The following is a 17039-nucleotide window of genomic DNA, read 5'->3' on the forward strand; positions in this document are numbered from 1 at the left end:
GAAGTAAATTTTCGCAATGGAGTTCTCACGTTGAAAGTTAGAGTGGTTAATATCGTTTAACCCTTAATGAATAAAATGTATAAATAAATTAAAAAAATAAGAACGAAATTTTAATTGATTTTGATTAGATAATTGATTATTATTAAAAATAGTAAGAATTATCCAAAATTTGAAAATATAATTTTAAAAAGAGATAACTTCTGTATATATTGTATTTTATCTGAAAAAGTCTTTAAGTAAAAAGTTAAAAACATAAATTCTATAACTAAATATTTATTAAATAAAATTATTAATTATATAATTAAAAATAGAATATTGAATTATCCAAAATCTAAAATTATAATTAAAAAAGATAATATATATATATTGTATTGTTATATGAAAACGTATTTTAGTAAAACGTTAAAAACATAATTATATAATTAAATATTAATCAAATAATTTTTTTAATTATATAATTAAAAATATCATATTGAGTTATTTTAATATTTATTTTAGTAATGAATCTATATATATTGAGTTAATTATTTGTTAATACATAGTAGATAAAACAAAAAACACACACACATTACGATATGGACGTTATATTATCATCAAAGCAATTTTTACCATATGTACCTTATCCTGTGATAATTTATAAAGTAGCAAAGAAACTATGAGTTAAGCAAATTTGCAATTACCTACTTCAGAATTTTAAGTATATAAACAGTCAACAGTAGTGTGTTGAATATTATATTCATATGATTTAAAAGCCTTTATAAATTTTTATTTTTAAACATACACCAAAAACTTTATGAAAGTAAATATCCATTCAGATTCTCAACCACTTCAAATACCACCAACGCCAAAAAAATTTAATCAAGTGCACGAAAACTATAATATATTTAAAACTACAATAAATACATTAGTTAAAGAAAAATCCGTTTAAAAAAATATTATGGATGCATACATAAATATTAGGGTTAGAAGGAGTTTAGGGTTAGGTAGGGTTTAAGGTTAGAAATGGTTTAGGGTAGGTAGGGTTAGGTAGGGTTTAGGGGTAGGGTTTAGAATTAGGTAGGGTTTAGGGTTAGGTAGGGTTTAGGGTTAGTAGGGTTTAAGGTTAGTGGGGTTTAGGGTTAGTAGGGTTTAGGTTTAGGTAGGGTTTAGGGCTAGAAAGGGTTTAGGGTTAGAAAGGTTTTAGGTTAGGTAGGGTTAGTAGGGTTTAGGGTTATGTAGGGTTAGGGTTAGGTAGGGTTTAGGGTTAGTAGGGTTTAGGGTTAGTAGGGTTTAGGGTAGGTAGGGTTTAGGGTTAGGGTTAGGTAGAGTTTGGGGTTAGGTTTTAGGTAGGGTTTAAGGGTTATGAAGGGTTAGGGTTAGGTAGGGTTTAGGGTTAAATAGGGTTTAGGGTTAGGTTTTAGGTAGGGTTTTAGGGTTAGGAAGGGTTTAGGGTTAGGTAGGGTTTAGGGTTAAATAGGGTTTAGGGTTAGGTAGGGTTTACGTTTAGGGTTAGGTAAGTTTAGGGTTTAGGTAGTATGAAGGGTTTAGGGATTAGGGTTAGGTTTTTGTAGGGTTTAGGGTTAGATAGGGTTAAGGTCTAGGTTTAGGTAGGCTCTAGGGTTAGGTAGGATTTAGGGTTTAGGTAGTAGGAAAGGTTTAGGTTGGGTTTAAGGTTTGGTTTAAAATAATGCTTAGGATTATACCTTAAACCCTACTAACCCTAAACCTTTCTAACCCTAAACTCTAAACCCTACTAACCCTACCCCTACATAACCCTAAACCCTACTAACCCTAAACCCTACATAACCTACCTAACCTAAATTCTACCTAACCCTAAAACCTTTCTAACCCTAAACCCTACTAACCCTAAACCCTACCTAACCCTAAACCCTACCTAACCCTAAACCCTACGTAACCCTAAACCCTACCTAACCCTAAATCTTACATAACCCTAAACTCTACCTAGCTCTAAACCCTACCAACCCTAAACCCTTTTTAACCCTAAACCCTACCAAACTCTAAACCCTGCCTAACCCTAAAAACCCTACCTAACCCTAAACCCTTCATACTATCTAAACCCTAAACCTACCTAACCCTAAACATAAACCCTACCTAACGCTAAACCCTATTTAACCTTAAACCCTACCTAACCCTAAAACCCTACCTAAAACCTAACCCTAAACCCTACCTAACCCTAACCCTAAACCCTTCCTACCCTAAATTCTACCTAACCCTAAACCCCTTCTAACCCTAAACCTTACCTAACCCTAAACCCTTCATACTACCTAAACCCTAAACCTACCTAACCCTAAACCTACCTAACCCTAAACATAAACCCTACCTAACGCTAAACCCTATTTAACCCTAAACCCTACCTAACCCTAAACATAAACCCTACCTAACGCTAAACCCTATTTAACCCTAAACCCTACCTAACCCTAAAACCCTACCTAAAACCTAACCCTAAACCCTACCTAACCCTAACCCTAAACCTTTCCTACCCTAAACTCTACCTAACCCTAAACCCCTTCTAACCCTAAACCTTACCTAACCCTAAACCCTGCCTAATCCTAAACTCTACCTAACCCTAAACCCTTTCTAGTCCTAAATCTAACCCTAAACCCTTTCTAGCCCTTAATCTAACCCTAAACCCTACTAACCTTATACCTTTCTAATCCTAAACCCTACCTAATTCTAAACCCTACCTAACCCTAATCCTATATAACCCTGAACCCTACTAACCCTAAACCCTACTAACCCTAAACCCTACCTAACCATAAAACCTTTCTAACCTTAAATCCTTTCTAGCCCTAAACCCTATCTAACCCTAAACCCTACTAACCCTAAACCCCACTAACCCTAAATCCTACTAATCCTAAACCCTACATAACCCTAAACCCTGTCTAACACTAAACCCTACCTAACTCTAAACCATACGTAACCTTAGACCCTACCTAACCCTAAACCCTACCTAACCCTAAACCCTACATAATCCTAAACTCTACCTAGCCCTAAACCCTACCAACCCTAAACCTTTTTTAACCCTAAACCCTACCTAACCCTAAACCCTTCCTAACCCTAAACCATGCCTAACCCTAAAAACCCTACCTAACCCTAAAACCTTTCTAACCCTAAACCCTACCTAACCCTAAATCCTGCTAACCCTAAACCCTGCCTAAACCTAACCCTAAAACCCTACCTAAACCTAACCATAAATCCCATCTAACGCTAAAACTCTACCAACCCTAAACACTAAAAAATAATCTCAAAACTTAAAGTTAAAAAAACCTAAACTCTACCGCTATGTAATTTTTTGTTGTGATATTCAAATAACAAATTACATAGTGGATTTTAAATCTTACATCCATTATTTTAATTGTCAAATTATTTTGAAAGTTGTATCTTATGAATAAAAAAAATAAATTATATTTTAATAACGTTAAATTTTGTTAAAATAGAATGAAAAACTATATCATAAATAAATATAGAAATGAAATTTGAAAATGAAATTTTAGAAAACCCTTCTATTATAGCAGTAGAATCTCAAAAAAAAAAAAAAGTTCTCAAACATTTATTTGCCAATAAGCATCCTTAAATCTTTGCTCATTCACAAAAAATAATATTCTTTACATAAATTGGAAACAAGTTTTGTTTTTTGACTAGAGACCCAAGTTTAAATTATAGCACTAAAATATTTTAATATTTAATTGTTCAGAAATAACAAGTTAATGTTCTTAAAACAATAACCATCCTTAAATCTTTGCTCATTCAAAAAAATAATATTCTTTACATAAATTGGAAACAAGGTTTGTTTTTTAACTAGAGACCCAAGTTTAAATTATACCACTAATATATTTTAATATTTAATTGTTCAAAAATATATATATTTATATATTCGAGAGTAGACAATGCATAGATGATACTAAATTGATCGCAAGAATTCTTTTTGGAAAACATAATATAACTAGTATAGTATACAAAGAACTTTTCAAAAATTTATGAAAATGTTTAAGCCCGTATCGCGGGCAAAACACCTAGTTAGATATTGTTGTAAAAGAAATAAAGGGGATAATTAAGAAAAAGGAATGATTTTTTTAAAAATTATGATAAAATCTACTGCTGCTTTGTAAGATTTCTTTTATTGATAACTTTGTGATGTGATATTATTGACGGTCGTGATTAAATGAACAAGAAAATAATGCACCTCTTTCTGTCTCCACGATTGTTGTGGTGGTGCTTTGTCTTTTTTGAGTCTCTGTTATAGCATTTGCTAGCAATTCGAGAGATTAGTTCCCAACAGTTAATACGAGAGATTAAGTATGACATTAGAATCATCATCATATCACACTGAACCATGGCTGCCAAAAAAAATATATATATATCACACTGAACCACAAAGTAAAAGTACTACATAATGTATGTGTATAAAAGTATCTAAGTTAGACCTACACACTCACATGGATCCAGGAAGGACATATGCACTAGCATACGACTCCATGGATTAATCATAGAGAGATGAAGCCATAAAATATGAGACAAAAGAGTCCTTCGAAAGTTCAACCTTGTGCACATGACCATACATAACTTTTTCAGTTTTTATATAATTTATCATTTCACGATAATTTTAAAAATGTTTTATGACTTTTCTTGTTTGGTCTCCAAATGAAGTAAGAAACTATACTAAAATCAGATTTAAAATATGAAGGGGAAACCAAAAGTGGAACTCAAACCCTACCTTGTTATATCATGTGTACTTAAACAGCTTCATGCTTAGCCAATGAAAAAAAGACATCAACCAGAAATGTTGGTAGTCAGTGAGACCAAGAAGCAGTATATCGAATCAAAAGCAATTGGATACAATATAACATTATTTTGATTTGGACTAGAAAAAGTGAAACCAACTTCTATCTAAATAAAAACATTACAAATAGAGATCTACAATCCCCTACATTAATATAACAAGAATTGAATGATACACAAACAAACACTTGATATTGAACAACTAGAGTGTGTGTGCACCTGTCATTCTCGACTGCTTGGATCATGAGATTGTCAGAGAGTGGGAACAGTTTTGAGACTACAGCTGCAATCACAAATCCAAAGAAGGAAATGGAACCAATAATCACTAATTAAGACGCATCCCAAACTCCAGTTTTTCTCAAGACCCCAAATGTCAATGTTTCATTCAAAGCATTATGTTGTACTATAAACTGATGATCGAGAGGATCTGAAACAAGTGAGAAGAGGATTAAGTCAACATGAGTATATGCTAATCATCATTTCCCATAAAACCCTACAATCTGCACAAACATCTATCTTTTCGAAATGGAGGAGTATATAATAGTTAATCATAAAAGATATATTTATTAAAAAAGATTTAATATATTTCCTTAATATATACTATATAAAAACATCAAACATACATCAAAACAAATGAAGTAATATGGTGTACACATGATTAGTATGGTTTGCACAAAAAAAATTGTATCTCATGAAAGAATGTTGTATATGCGACAGATGACTTGTCCGGTTTACTCTCGTCCCACCCAACAGCTCCACTTCTCAGCCTCCACCACTTCGAGAGCGTTGCACCACTTTTCCCAAACATGAGCCGTCCTGGCTCAGTCCTTCACATCATGAAAGCGGCCAACGTGGACCAATCACGGATGCTAAAACAGTCGATATGCCCCGTTAGAGCTAGTAACTGGATCTTCTCGGTCTCGTGGGGATACTCAGCTCACATCTACGAGAATGTATTCCCAAGAAGCTACTTGAAGCGTCCTATAGAGACATTCCGCCCTTGGCTCCGAGGATGGCCTCATGGTTATATGTTTAACACGAGACCGGTTTCTAGAGATCCGTGTGAAGCTCCTCACTGGTTCTTCTTCGATTCAGTTGAACAGGAGAAGGAAAGAATTGTTACTTCCTACACAACGAAGTTTCGTAGAAACATGACTTCTTGTTCCTTCTCTGGTAATATATCTGCTGATCCTATCACTTTGATCAGAGTCTTCTCTCCCAAAACTCCCAAAGAGGTTCGTTCATCTTTTTATGTGAATATGCATTTTTACAAAATTATGGCAATTAATACAGTTTGATTGTTGTGTTTCTAGGAGAGAAAAGTGGAATGTTGCGACGTGGAATATGATGGTGGAGATGTGGCAACCATGAGGCTTAGAGATTGTAGATAATCAAAGACGTTTCAAACCCCAAATGCATAATGTCTTTTTTTTTTATATATGCTTTGTGAAAATAGCATAGGTTTTGCATGGAATCATCGAAACAATTGCGAATTAAGACACATGTAGTTTCGTATAACATTAAGTCAGAAAGCAGATCACGTTCTTTCTTCTGCTTCTAACTCATCAATGAGATTTCTGTATCCCTATGAGACGCGCATAATCCACCCATCTGGAATCAACAACAATAAAACAAAGAACATGTGAGTGAGTAAAAATTTGCTAGGACAGGGAGCAAGAACCAAGGCTTGGTGTGCTTACAATAGAGAGCCCAGGAATGTGTTGCCAGTTCTAACAGCGAAACACATAGCACTGAGCGCAAGTTTGTGTTGGTGTAGCATTGGCTCCAGGAAACGTTGTTCTACCACACCAGCTACTACTTGGTACCTGTTTTAATTGCAAAAACATACCTCATCACTCTTATCCAATCTAAAATGCTAAAACTGCAGTATGTTTGTTAGAAAAAAGAAAACACAGACAGTACCTTAGGTTGGCAGAAACCGCCATATAGACACCATATGCAACGCTTGTGGAGACTATTGGAACAGTCTCGACTTCACCTTCAGAAGTCTTGTCCACGGCTCCTTTTGCTTTTATAAATGCGTTTGTAACAGCAGTACCAACCTAACCAATTACACAGATTCGTTAAGTCAAAACAAGTGTAGAGACAAAATGTGATTTAGATGTATGTTTTGACTCACCAGCGATGATGTAGTGCCAACGGCAAACAGCTTAGCCCCATTGCGCTGCACAACACACACACAAACGATATATATTAATTATCCAGAAACTATCAGCCCTTAAATAAAACAAATTATTACGTGTAACTGAGATCAACAGTGGAGTAAAATTGACAAAAAAAAAAAGGAACACTACACACCGCTATAGCACCTAGCCTTTGCAAGAGAGAGTAAGAGGTTCCGGAGATAGCAATCTGCAGGAAACATGTTGGATGATTAGACGAGAGCAAGCTTTTCGAATCTTATACTGTATGTTCTAAGCAATATTTTTTAAATGATACCTGGAAGGCATTATCAGGGCAGTTGTGGAAAAACTTGGATATGCCACCAGCAGTAAGTGCGAGAGGTGGTCTAAGAGACACGGTTGGAGCAGGTAGATAAACTAACATGAAATCCGCAATGATAGCCATCACCTTAATTAAAACAAAGGAAAAAAAAAACAAAAATGACACTCCATTTATCCAAAAAAAATATCTAGATCCAATACAATACAGAAGAAGATCGCAATGAACACACAAAAGACAAAACTTATGAGTATCTACTTGCTATATAGTTGAAAGAGCTTTAACTTACAAAGTGACACAGCAGAAAAGGTTGACCCATAATTCATCATAATTTTTTTTTTTTTTTAAACGAAGATATAAAAGGTTGAAAACAAATGAGACTATTGTACAGTTCAATATTTGGTTCTCACCTCAAAGACAAAGCAAATCTCAACTGTTTTGTCAAAGTCAAGCAAAAAATAAAACTAATGGAGTAATGGTGAAAAATGGGAGACCCCATCACAACAAGTCACAACCACAAACTACACAACCTTTCGTCTACCTGAACGGGCCATCTAAAAGAGTATTCATCTCTCCTACCATCTAACAATTTCAGAAATTCCTAATAGTGAAATTTCAAGACCATTCATGAGATCTAACAGAAACACTTAAGACAAAAGATCACCACATAGGCCTGCCTGCAGAAGCTACACCAAAAGAGGCAAGAGAAAGATGAGTTACCACATCGGCAAAGACAACTTCAAGTTCATTGAAGAAGTTCTCTCTACGCCGTTCATACTCAGCCGCAGTCTGTAAACACACAAAAAAAATCAAAAATACAAATATTAGCCAAACTAGCAGATTTTCACAATTTATTCGAATTGGTTAACATTGTCATGAAAGATTACTACCAAATTAAAACAAACGCTAAGAAACCACTAAAAGTTCCAAACTTTGTTATGGATAAGAAAGCAAAAACCTTAGTGAAGACACCAACACCACACTCCATGGCGAGTTTAGCCAAGAAGAGATCGTCAGCCAACAACCTCTCCCTAAACCCAGCAAACTGCATCAGCCACCTCATCACAGCCGACCTCTGAAGCTCCAAGAACCTCGTGATAACCGAACCAGGAATCCGACCAGACTCAATAGCAGCCGCTAGATCCTTGGGAAGACTCTCCAACTCAGTCCCAGACTCCGCCAATAGCATCATCGCCTCGCTCCTGTTCCTATCCCTATCCTCACCACTACCACCGTCTCCATCGCCGCTTCCACCACCACCATCCCCTCCGTTGTTGTTGTTGTTGTTGTCAGAGCCGCCGTTGTCGATAGAGGCGGAGAAAACAGGGGAAATAGTGAGGCGGCGGTGGAAAGAGATGGACTTTGCGGAGATAACGCCGGTGAAGGAGGAGGAGGAAGGGAGTCTAGGAGAGAAAGCGAGGTGGGGACGTGTGAGATTGGATTCAGAGATTGGAACAGTGAAGAAACATGAGGTCATTGCCATTGATGCGACTCCTCCCTCTCTCTCTCTCTGTTAAAGTCGTCTCCTTTAGTTCAGGGGAGGCGGTAGATAGATTGAGAGCAGTGGAGAGAATCAGCGGAAAGGAAGATTCTTTCTTTTGAGGGTTTTTGTTTGGTGGGGCCTCACTAAAGATTCCAACTAGCGCGTGCTTTTCACGGTGGATTCTCATCTAATTATCTGATCATGTCTAAAGAGAGATACAAAAAAGACAAGAAACTTCAGTTCTGTAATAACAGTGTCGGCTCAACGATTCAACAAATGTAATTTATGAAAAAAAAAAGAATATAAACAAAGACCTAGTGACTATTCCCCTGTCTCTCGTCTCCGAATCTCTAATAACTAACATAACTCGTCTCTCTTTGTACATTGTAATATGAGACTCTGACAAGAACAACTAAGCAAACACACAACATCTAAAAGCCAAGAATGATTTGCCAGCTTGTCTCTCTTTCTCATAGATTTGGCAGACTATCATTAGAGTCTGTTTCAACTGGTTCAGGGCCTGGTGAGTTGGTTGCCGAACCCTTTTCTCTTTCTCTCTCAGCTGCTGCTTCAGCCTCAGTTTTCTTGGCAAACCGGCCTCCACTAGCCCTTGCCCTTTTCATTGCATGCTTGTGTCTTGACTCATGAAGATATGGCTGTCACATAAAGACGCCACAAGTTAAACCGAGGTACAAAGGAAACTTTATAGACTTTACATAACAGTTGGACCTTCACTCATTAATGACTACCTTTCTGTTGATAAGTTTTCTTTCTAGCTCGGCCTTGGCGCGTGCTTTTCTCCGCCTTAGAATTCCGTGGTACTGTTTCGCATTCACATAAACAGGCTCTTGTGTCATGTCAAGCGGTAGTGCTGTTCTTTCACCAGGCATTCCAGGATATGGACGAAACCCTTGCTTCAACAAATGTAACAAACAGAGTCATATGATCGAAATCACTCAAGACTCATCAGACCCTGAGAATTAGCAAGATTTGTTTAAGGATCACTAAAGAGGGTTTCAAGAACATATCACTGACTCTAACAAGCATAACTTCTGAAACCAGAATCATCCCAGACAGCAAACAAAAGCACCACAAAGGGTGATTAGTGGCAAGAACACACATAAACACTGCACCATAAGTAACTATTGTAAAGATTGAGAGAGGTTTAGACAAGATACCAATTGCTGATGTCCATATGCTCCCACCATTCCCCCATAATATGGATCCTGATATGGATTTGGGACACAAGCCTGCAAATACAGATTGAGTACATCATACATATTAAACAGCTCAAAAACTGAAACAAGACTAAGAGGAAAGCACATACAATGTAGTGTCCAACAAGCTCTGGTGGTTGTACAAGTTGCTGCTGATCATGCACGTTACCCACAGAAGCAGCAGGATCATTCCCTTCCACTCCATGGTTATCTACTGAAATTAATGAGAGACGCTATTATATAGAGAGCATGAGTAACCATTTAATAAGTTACTGTAATCAACACGCATCCCAAGAGATCAGGCATCAAAACGATACTGCATTAGAAGAATGACTATGTCTACTCACAAAAACCAAGAAGATAAGACAAACCTGAAGGGGACGAAGTAGCAGCTTGTGTATCCTTCCAAGCGCCATCGTCTCCAGACGCTGAGTGAACATCGTTTGATTCTAAAGAGGAGGACTTTGAAAGAACCACAGAAGGTATCTCTTGAGGAACGACACCAAAAGAGTTATTTTTTTTCCACCATGGCTCCTCTGCATACATCATTGGCTGCTCACCAGAATGGTGATTGACTTCCACTTCATTCCCACTTCCCTTGGATTGCATCTCTTCAAAACAACACTAGTTAACAACCAATTCAAAACCGAATCAAAGAAAGTAAATTTCATCAATTTAAAAGAGTAAGCTTTTGTGTTATCAAGCATTGCACAAACAAAAAGGTGAAAACTTCAACAACTCAAAACTAACATAAGCGGACTCTTATTATTAATAATGTTCAAGCAATCGTTTGATGGCACGTGTCTCTGTTTAATTTTCTGAATCTTCATATTCAGAGATAAAATTCAAAAAAATACACAAAGTAAAGAAGACAAAAGCAGCATACCCAGAGGATATTCACGAGGGAGTTTTTTGCAATCGTCTTCGTGTTCCTATGATGATGACTTAAAGACCCCTGAAGTTATGTAATCGATGGAGCTCAGAGTGAGACAAAACAAAAAGAATCAGAATTTGAAAAGAGCCAGAGAAGAATTTGGAGAAGAGAGACGAATACGATTGGGCAGAAGAAACCCTAATTTTTGGGGATTTTTGTTTTTCAAAATTGTTTTTTCTTTGTATTTTTGAGTAAGTGAAGAAGAAAAAAAAAGAATGTGATTTTTTTTTTGTCTCGTGGCGCCCTATAAAAGATGCCAGCGCGCGCAGATTTGGGACGTTATCATCGTATGTCATTTTCGTAATTTATTTGAGAAATGTGGGTCCAAGTGACACGCAATTGATCGGCTGGGACGTGTGACACGTGGAAAATGTGGGGGCCACAATTTTCATTTTTGGAAAATACGAAAATTATTTTGTTCTTTTTTATTCTTTTCACAAGGCATATGTATGATATTTGTCAAATTAAAGAGGATGAAGTCAACAAAAGAACTCTCTCTCTCTCAACTCTCTCCACTAAAAGCTTGAAACCCTAACTCCGGTCCGGCGCTCGCCGGTACCGGAGGTCGTCCTTCTCAACCCTTCCTCCTTTTCCTTTTGCTTTTCCTTTCTTCTGTTTGACTTCTCCATGGCCGATATGCATGTTGTTCTGAGTCTGTCGGTGCTGCGTCGAGTTTCAATCGAACAAAGACGGGTTCAATCGGTGTTTTTTGGAAGAACGGCGAGGCTACGGAGCAACAGAGGTGGAAAGGTCGGCTTTTAGGGCTGGATTGAGAACCAGATCTGGGTTTTCCTTTTTCCAGATCTAGGGCTTCTCTTCCTCGGCGGCGGCGCGTGACTCAGTGGGGAGCATCTTCCGCCTCGTGCGACGGTGAGAGGCCGGAGGATCGACGTGACGGCAGCTGAAGATGGTCATGTTTCTCGGTTCTCGGGAACAGCGTGACGCAGAGCCTTGTTTTGTCAGAGTGGTCAGCTGATGAAGCGAGTTCTGTAGCTGGTTCGCGGTGAGGCTCAGCTTCCCAGTGTCGGCGGCGGTTCCTCCACCTTGTCGACAGCGGAGCCCACACCATTGGAAGCTTGAATACTGTACCAGTTTCGATGCTTCCGCCAAGGCCCGACTTTTATTTTCCCCAGCACGGATTGTTTCCGTTGGCTGGCGATGGAGTGAGGCATGGTCGCTGGTGAAGCTACTCCGGTCAAGAATGCATCGCTTCGGTGTTGAGGTGTTGGTCCAAGTACTGAACTCATATCTCTTGGTGACTGGCACTTGGTTTTATTAGGTTAATCTTGATTAGGAATAGCTAATATCCGGGCTTATGTTTTTCACTGGTGTGGTAGAATGTTAGGGGTTGAAGAGACAGCTCTTTGTCTGTGACAGAGCTTGTTCTCACTGGGTTTAATTACATCAAAGTATAAAATTCGGTAGTCTATGATCCAATCTAGTGATCTTTTGATGGTACTGAATCACTTTGTATGTAAAAGTGGTTGAAATCCTTGTGGTTAAAAATCATGTAATCCCCTAATTGGTAAATGAAAAGTTGATGTTGAGCCAAAAAAAAAAAAAAAAAGAGGATGAAGTCAATCGTATTGTCTGCAAATATGTATCTAATTCACTGAAACAAATACAAATCAATCATAAACATAGGTCTACGTAGTTGACAGGCCGATATACAGCCATGTTCTAAGGAGTATACGTAGTACATGATCTACATAGCAAATGAGTCTATTGGAATGGGTTTTACTTTTCAAGCCCAAACGAGCATGATTTTTATATCACACATAGTGCCCTGTTACAAATTCTCTTCAAGTTTAACAATTTCAGCTCAAAAGTTTTGTTTTCTTATGTTTTTTTTTTGTAACCTATTTTCTTATTTTACGTTATATCTTTCGTTTCTCATAGAGAAAAAATAACTACAAATGTATGTGTTTATTTCATATTTTATTGAGGGATATATAGTTTCCATTGACTAATCATTACACTTGGCACGTCAAGCCCTTGTACGAGACAATTATTCGAAATACAAAAGACTCTCTAACTTTTCAATGTCTATGTATATATCAGTATTTGCATTTATGTGTGGCTATGAATCTCTCGAGTATAATTCCGCAACAGAAAAAAAAATGACGTGAACAAAAAATCATGTGCTTTGTTTGAAGTTGAAGTGAAACGAAGGAACCTCAGTGCTCATCAACTGGTCAAGGTCCCAATATTCTTCCACTCTCATACTCTCTGCAGGTACGTTTCCAGCTCCATTAGTTTTCATCTCGGCTACGTGGCTGTTAATATCTGCCTTGTACCAATCACCTTCTTGACACTCCAAAGGTGGAAAGTAGAGTTCCCCTTGTAGCCCTGTGTTTACTCCATATAAACCATCTACATAAGGGGTAAAATCGTCAATACAAGGGTGGCTGATCATGTGTGGTGCTGGGAATGGATTGTTGTTGGTTATTGGTGTGTTGGTGAAAGAGGGGTTGATGAATCCTTGTTCCTGTAAGGACATGAAGCTTCCTATAATGTCTTTAAGCTCCAAAGAAGATGTGGTATTATTAGACAAATCACTTGTGTCCGGTGATGAGGATGAATTGTTGACGAGGTTGGATGTATCGGACATCTTCTTTAGCCTTTTCTTTATTGTTGAGTTCCAAAAGTTCTTGATCTCGTTGTCCGTCCGACCAGGCAACCGTGCTGCAATCTGAGACCACCTATGAAACCCAAGAAGAAGAAAGAGAGGACAGTAGTTTAATGGGACGTACGATGCTATGTAAAATTGATACATGCACGGTTTGCATGGGAATTAGAAACAGATCTAAAGTACATGAAAAGTGAAAACAAAGCACTACCACTACTAAAAATCACACAATAACTATATATAGTTTTAGAACTTTTACTTTTTCTTCAAACAAAGTGTCGTTGACATAGGTTTTGACAACAATGGAATTTATCTCTATTTAAAATTAACTAATAAGTATAAAAGATAAACATTATAAGTCCAGGAGTCAATTAGTTTATATATGCACAATAAAATCAAATAAAGTTTTTGTATGTATAAAATGGTTGAAAATTTAGCAGAAGTATACAGTATAAAATATACAAAAATTTATGTCATGTCCAACGTTAAACATAAATTTTAAAATGTATCTTTAGAGAAAGTGACAGTAAAATAAAAAACCTTATAAATGTATAAATAGAAAATGAAGGTTGGAAGTAAAACCCTAAAGAAGAGAAGAAGAGGTGCTAAAGAGAAGTCCCTTTCATTAAAAACCAAGTTTTTTTTTTATAAGAAGCATTCTTAAGTCTTAGCACCCACGATTAACCAACTTTGACTACTCACATACTGACATAATTACATGTAATGTACTCATTCCTAGTTTGGTTTTTGCGTCTATTTTCTAATGTTACTATTATTATGTCAACTTTCAATTGGGTCAATTTTCTTCACAAACAATCATTCATCCCTTTGAACAACAGTTATTGTGCCAATGAAATTTCAAACCAAACTCTATCTTCATCATGAAGTTCGATTATACATTTCTACGATCTATAGAGATCATGTATCTTATATAGTCATATTCACAGGTGAGCAGTATACACATTGTTTATGTATATAACCGAACTTCACGCTGTATTTAATTGGCTTTCTATGCGATTTTACTATTCCCCCCCCCCCCCCCCCCCCCCGGCAAAAAAAAAGTTAGACAATCTAAAACAAGATTCACCTGAAAAATAATAGTATGCTTGAAGAATTTTATCCACCATGGTTAGCTTATTAATTTATTTAATTGTCAACAAACCAAAACGACGGTGAAAATATAAACCTGTTGCCGAGAATGGAATGAAAACGAATAATGAGTTCCTCTTCTTGAGGAGAGAAAGCACCACGCTTGAGGTCAGGACGAAGATAGTTGATCCAACGAAGACGGCAGCTCTTGCCACATCGTTGAAGGCCTGCGTTTTTGGCTACATCGCTCCAACATCCTTGCCCACTGCTTATCATATATTGCATCAGCCTTGAGTCTTCCTCTGGAGACCATAATCCCTTCTTCATCTTCTTTACTTGATGAGTGGCTGAACTTCCTACCTCTGGTTTCCTCATTCTTGTTGAGTTAATTGTTCTCTTAATCTTTCTCAAGGCTCAGTTTATTGACGTGAACAAGTGAAGTTTGTTTTTATAATAGAGAGAGGAAATAGAGAAGACTTGATGAAGGGAGAATGATGATGATGATGAAAGGGATGGTTGTATGGTTTGCTTACAATTCTGGGAAGAAAAAACATTACACCAATTTTCTTCTTCCTCCTTTTCAATATTTATTCCTTATTTTAAACATTGATATATATATATATATATTATACTATTATATAATATATAGTGTGTTGCTTTGTTTTAAAACTTAACGAACCCAGGCTCTTTTTCAAATTATTTATACATTTTGAGTCGATACAAATATTGTTTGTTGTAAATAAAATACACCAACAACAAATGTATGTTTGTAATTTCACCAAGTGAAGAAACGTTAGTTGATCGGTCATGGACGAAAACGGTTTTGAGAGAGACCCAAAATACAAACATCAAGACGAAAAGAAGAAGTGATCTTCACTTGTTCTTTTTTTTTTAATATATTAACCATTTCCATTAGTTTCTTCATTTACAAGGTACATATTACAGACATGTCTAACTCGTTAACCTTACGTGTGTATATATAATACTATATAACATTAATATATATTCATCCATCAGAGCATAATATATTTTCTATTCAAGATGTCTTCATTGTCTTCATTTTCAAGGTAAGCAAATGTTACGTTATTTCAGTAAATTGTTTACGTATATAAGCATATTTTGATTTGTAATAAGTCGACGAGTGTCGTAACCCTTTTAGGGCCTGACTGGTTCAAACGCAGCGGTTGCGGTTGCGGTTGCGGGAGTTTGTGGATGCGGGCGGTTGCGGTTTCTAGCGGTTTTAAGAGATTTGTACGACTGGTACTGCGGTTAAAAATTGATGTGTTTGCGGGTGACTTATGACTGGTTAACTACCTAATGTGGTAACAGTCAAATAATAAATTAACAATATTTACATTTAATATAATTATAAAAAATATCAAAAATCATAAAATTATATAAATATAAAATTTATATTTAGAAAGCTATAATTTTAATTTTTGAAAATTTATTGAAATTGTTTTTATTGTAAAATTTTATAATATTAATTAAAATATAATAGATATATTTTAATATTTTCATAATTTCAATTTTAAAGTTTTTATTAAATATTTTTACTTTTGTATATATATTGTTTTAAAAAAAAAGAAATTTTTTTTACCCTCCCGCAACCGCCCGCAACCGCAAACGCTAGCTGGAGCCAGCTTTTGAATTTATAAGATTCGGAGCGGTTTGAAGCGGTTTGAAACGGTTTAGAGCGATTTGAGTGATTGTTGCAAACCGCCGACAACCGCTACCAACCGCAAAAGCTGCGTTTGCGGGTGGTAGCGGGAAAACCAATCGCCCCTTAGTTTGTTTTATAATAGGCTTAGCCGAACAAAAGTTTTGCTTCGGCTTCACACAACCACCTCTCGCGCACCAACACGTATACTTGAAGAAATCGAATTATTGTTATGGAGAAAATATTATTACCTTTATCCATATTTTTATCTTTTCGTTGATATGCCGACAAAAAAAAAAAATCTTTTTTTATTGATATAAACGTGGGTCAAAATCGCTCACCTCTCGATTTACACTCATATATACATGAGTTATAGGCCGACAAAAAAATGTACATATGATTTATTAGTATTAATATCTTTTGTCTTCCATACGGAAATAATATACATAACTTTTATACAATCATAAATAAATCATTCACATATAAATTATATAAAAGAAGTTAGAATACTGAATCTTGAACATGATTTCTAATGGAGAAGGCCAAAGTCTTAGGGAAGATATTCGGTTTTTTCAAATTGCTACTTCTTAAGCGACAGGAATGCAGATTAAACATAATTCTTATTAAAAAAAATAGATATTATAGTAGTATATTAACTAAACTTCAAATATAGCACTCCTAAAATGAAATGTATAAAATAACTTTATGCAGACGTCTCCTAACACTAACCCTAAACTGAAGCGTTAGTGTGACTCTAAACACAGAAAACACATAAAATAATCGCA

General features: G+C 36.3%; 4 protein-coding genes across 19 annotated transcripts; 1 reads left to right on the forward strand and 3 right to left on the reverse strand.

The window, feature by feature from the left end:
- The first annotated feature begins 5585 nt into the window (after positions 1-5585).
- LOC103856857 lies at positions 5586-6170 on the forward strand. Its single transcript, XM_009133984.1, has 2 exons — positions 5586-6014; positions 6093-6170. Exons 1-2 carry the CDS (start codon positions 5586-5588, stop codon positions 6168-6170), a joined length of 507 nt encoding a protein of 168 aa, XP_009132232.1.
- LOC103855981 (protein RETICULATA-RELATED 4, chloroplastic) lies at positions 6161-8833 on the reverse strand. Its single transcript, XM_009133040.3, has 8 exons — positions 8201-8833; positions 7963-8031; positions 7240-7371; positions 7099-7152; positions 6920-6964; positions 6703-6842; positions 6480-6605; positions 6161-6390 (listed from the first exon to the last, which is right to left on the reverse strand). Exons 1-8 carry the CDS (start codon positions 8723-8725, stop codon positions 6345-6347), a joined length of 1137 nt encoding a protein of 378 aa, XP_009131288.1. The 5' UTR covers positions 8726-8833; the 3' UTR covers positions 6161-6344.
- Positions 8834-8947: 114 nt separating this feature from the next.
- Positions 8948-11132, reverse strand: LOC103855982 (nuclear transcription factor Y subunit A-1). 16 transcript variants are annotated; one of them, XM_009133048.2, is made up of 6 exons: positions 10829-11111; positions 10314-10553; positions 10053-10153; positions 9904-9975; positions 9475-9639; positions 8948-9381 (listed from the first exon to the last, which is right to left on the reverse strand). In XM_009133048.2, the coding sequence occupies exons 2-6, from the start codon at positions 10549-10551 to the stop codon at positions 9196-9198; spliced, it is 762 nt and encodes a 253-aa protein (XP_009131296.1). In that variant the 5' UTR covers positions 10552-10553; positions 10829-11111; the 3' UTR covers positions 8948-9195. The 16 variants fall into 16 exon arrangements, with proteins under 16 accessions (XP_009131296.1, XP_009131289.1, XP_033142497.1 ...); XM_009133041.3 differs by having other exon boundaries at positions 8951-9381; positions 9904-9978; positions 10053-10156; positions 10314-10566; positions 10829-11132; XM_033286606.1 differs by having other exon boundaries at positions 8951-9381; positions 9475-9636; positions 9904-9978; positions 10053-10138; positions 10829-11128.
- A 1651-nt stretch (positions 11133-12783) lies between these two features.
- On the reverse strand, positions 12784-15740 carry LOC103855983 (transcription factor MYB46). Its single transcript, XM_009133049.3, has 2 exons — positions 14692-15740; positions 12784-13578 (listed from the first exon to the last, which is right to left on the reverse strand). Exons 1-2 carry the CDS (start codon positions 14967-14969, stop codon positions 13014-13016), a joined length of 843 nt encoding a protein of 280 aa, XP_009131297.1. The 5' UTR covers positions 14970-15740; the 3' UTR covers positions 12784-13013.
- Positions 15741-17039: the final 1299 nt, after the last annotated feature.

Source organism: Brassica rapa, chromosome A03 (genome assembly GCF_000309985.2).
Source record: "Brassica rapa cultivar Chiifu-401-42 chromosome A03, CAAS_Brap_v3.01, whole genome shotgun sequence".
Classification (NCBI taxonomy): domain Eukaryota; kingdom Viridiplantae; phylum Streptophyta; class Magnoliopsida; order Brassicales; family Brassicaceae; genus Brassica; species Brassica rapa.

Excerpts from the sequence above, each read along its gene's own strand:
- LOC103856857 (XM_009133984.1), top strand. The coding sequence starts at position 5,586 with ATGAGCCGTCCTGGCTCAGTCCTTCACATCATGAAAGCGGCCAACGTG. Across the intron at positions 6,015-6,092 it reads CTCCCAAAACTCCCAAAGAG|GAGAGAAAAGTGGAATGTTG; the intron begins GTTCGTTCATCT and ends TTGTGTTTCTAG.
- LOC103855981 (XM_009133040.3), bottom strand. The coding sequence starts at position 8,725 with ATGGCAATGACCTCATGTTTCTTCACTGTTCCAATCTCTGAATCCAAT. Across the intron at positions 8,032-8,200 it reads GTGTTGGTGTCTTCACTAAG|ACTGCGGCTGAGTATGAACG; the intron begins GTTTTTGCTTTC and ends GTGTGTTTACAG. Across the intron at positions 7,153-7,239 it reads GCCCTGATAATGCCTTCCAG|ATTGCTATCTCCGGAACCTC; the intron begins GTATCATTTAAA and ends TGTTTCCTGCAG.
- LOC103855982 (XM_009133041.3), bottom strand. The coding sequence starts at position 10,551 with ATGCAATCCAAGGGAAGTGGGAATGAAGTGGAAGTCAATCACCATTCT. Across the intron at positions 9,640-9,903 it reads CATATGGACATCAGCAATTG|CAAGGGTTTCGTCCATATCC; the intron begins GTATCTTGTCTA and ends CATTTGTTGAAG. Across the intron at positions 9,382-9,474 it reads GAAAACTTATCAACAGAAAG|CCATATCTTCATGAGTCAAG; the intron begins GTAGTCATTAAT and ends TTTATGTGACAG.
- LOC103855983 (XM_009133049.3), bottom strand. The coding sequence starts at position 14,969 with ATGAGGAAACCAGAGGTAGGAAGTTCAGCCACTCATCAAGTAAAGAAG. Across the intron at positions 13,579-14,691 it reads CATTCCATTCTCGGCAACAG|GTGGTCTCAGATTGCAGCAC; the intron begins GTTTATATTTTC and ends TGGGTTTCATAG.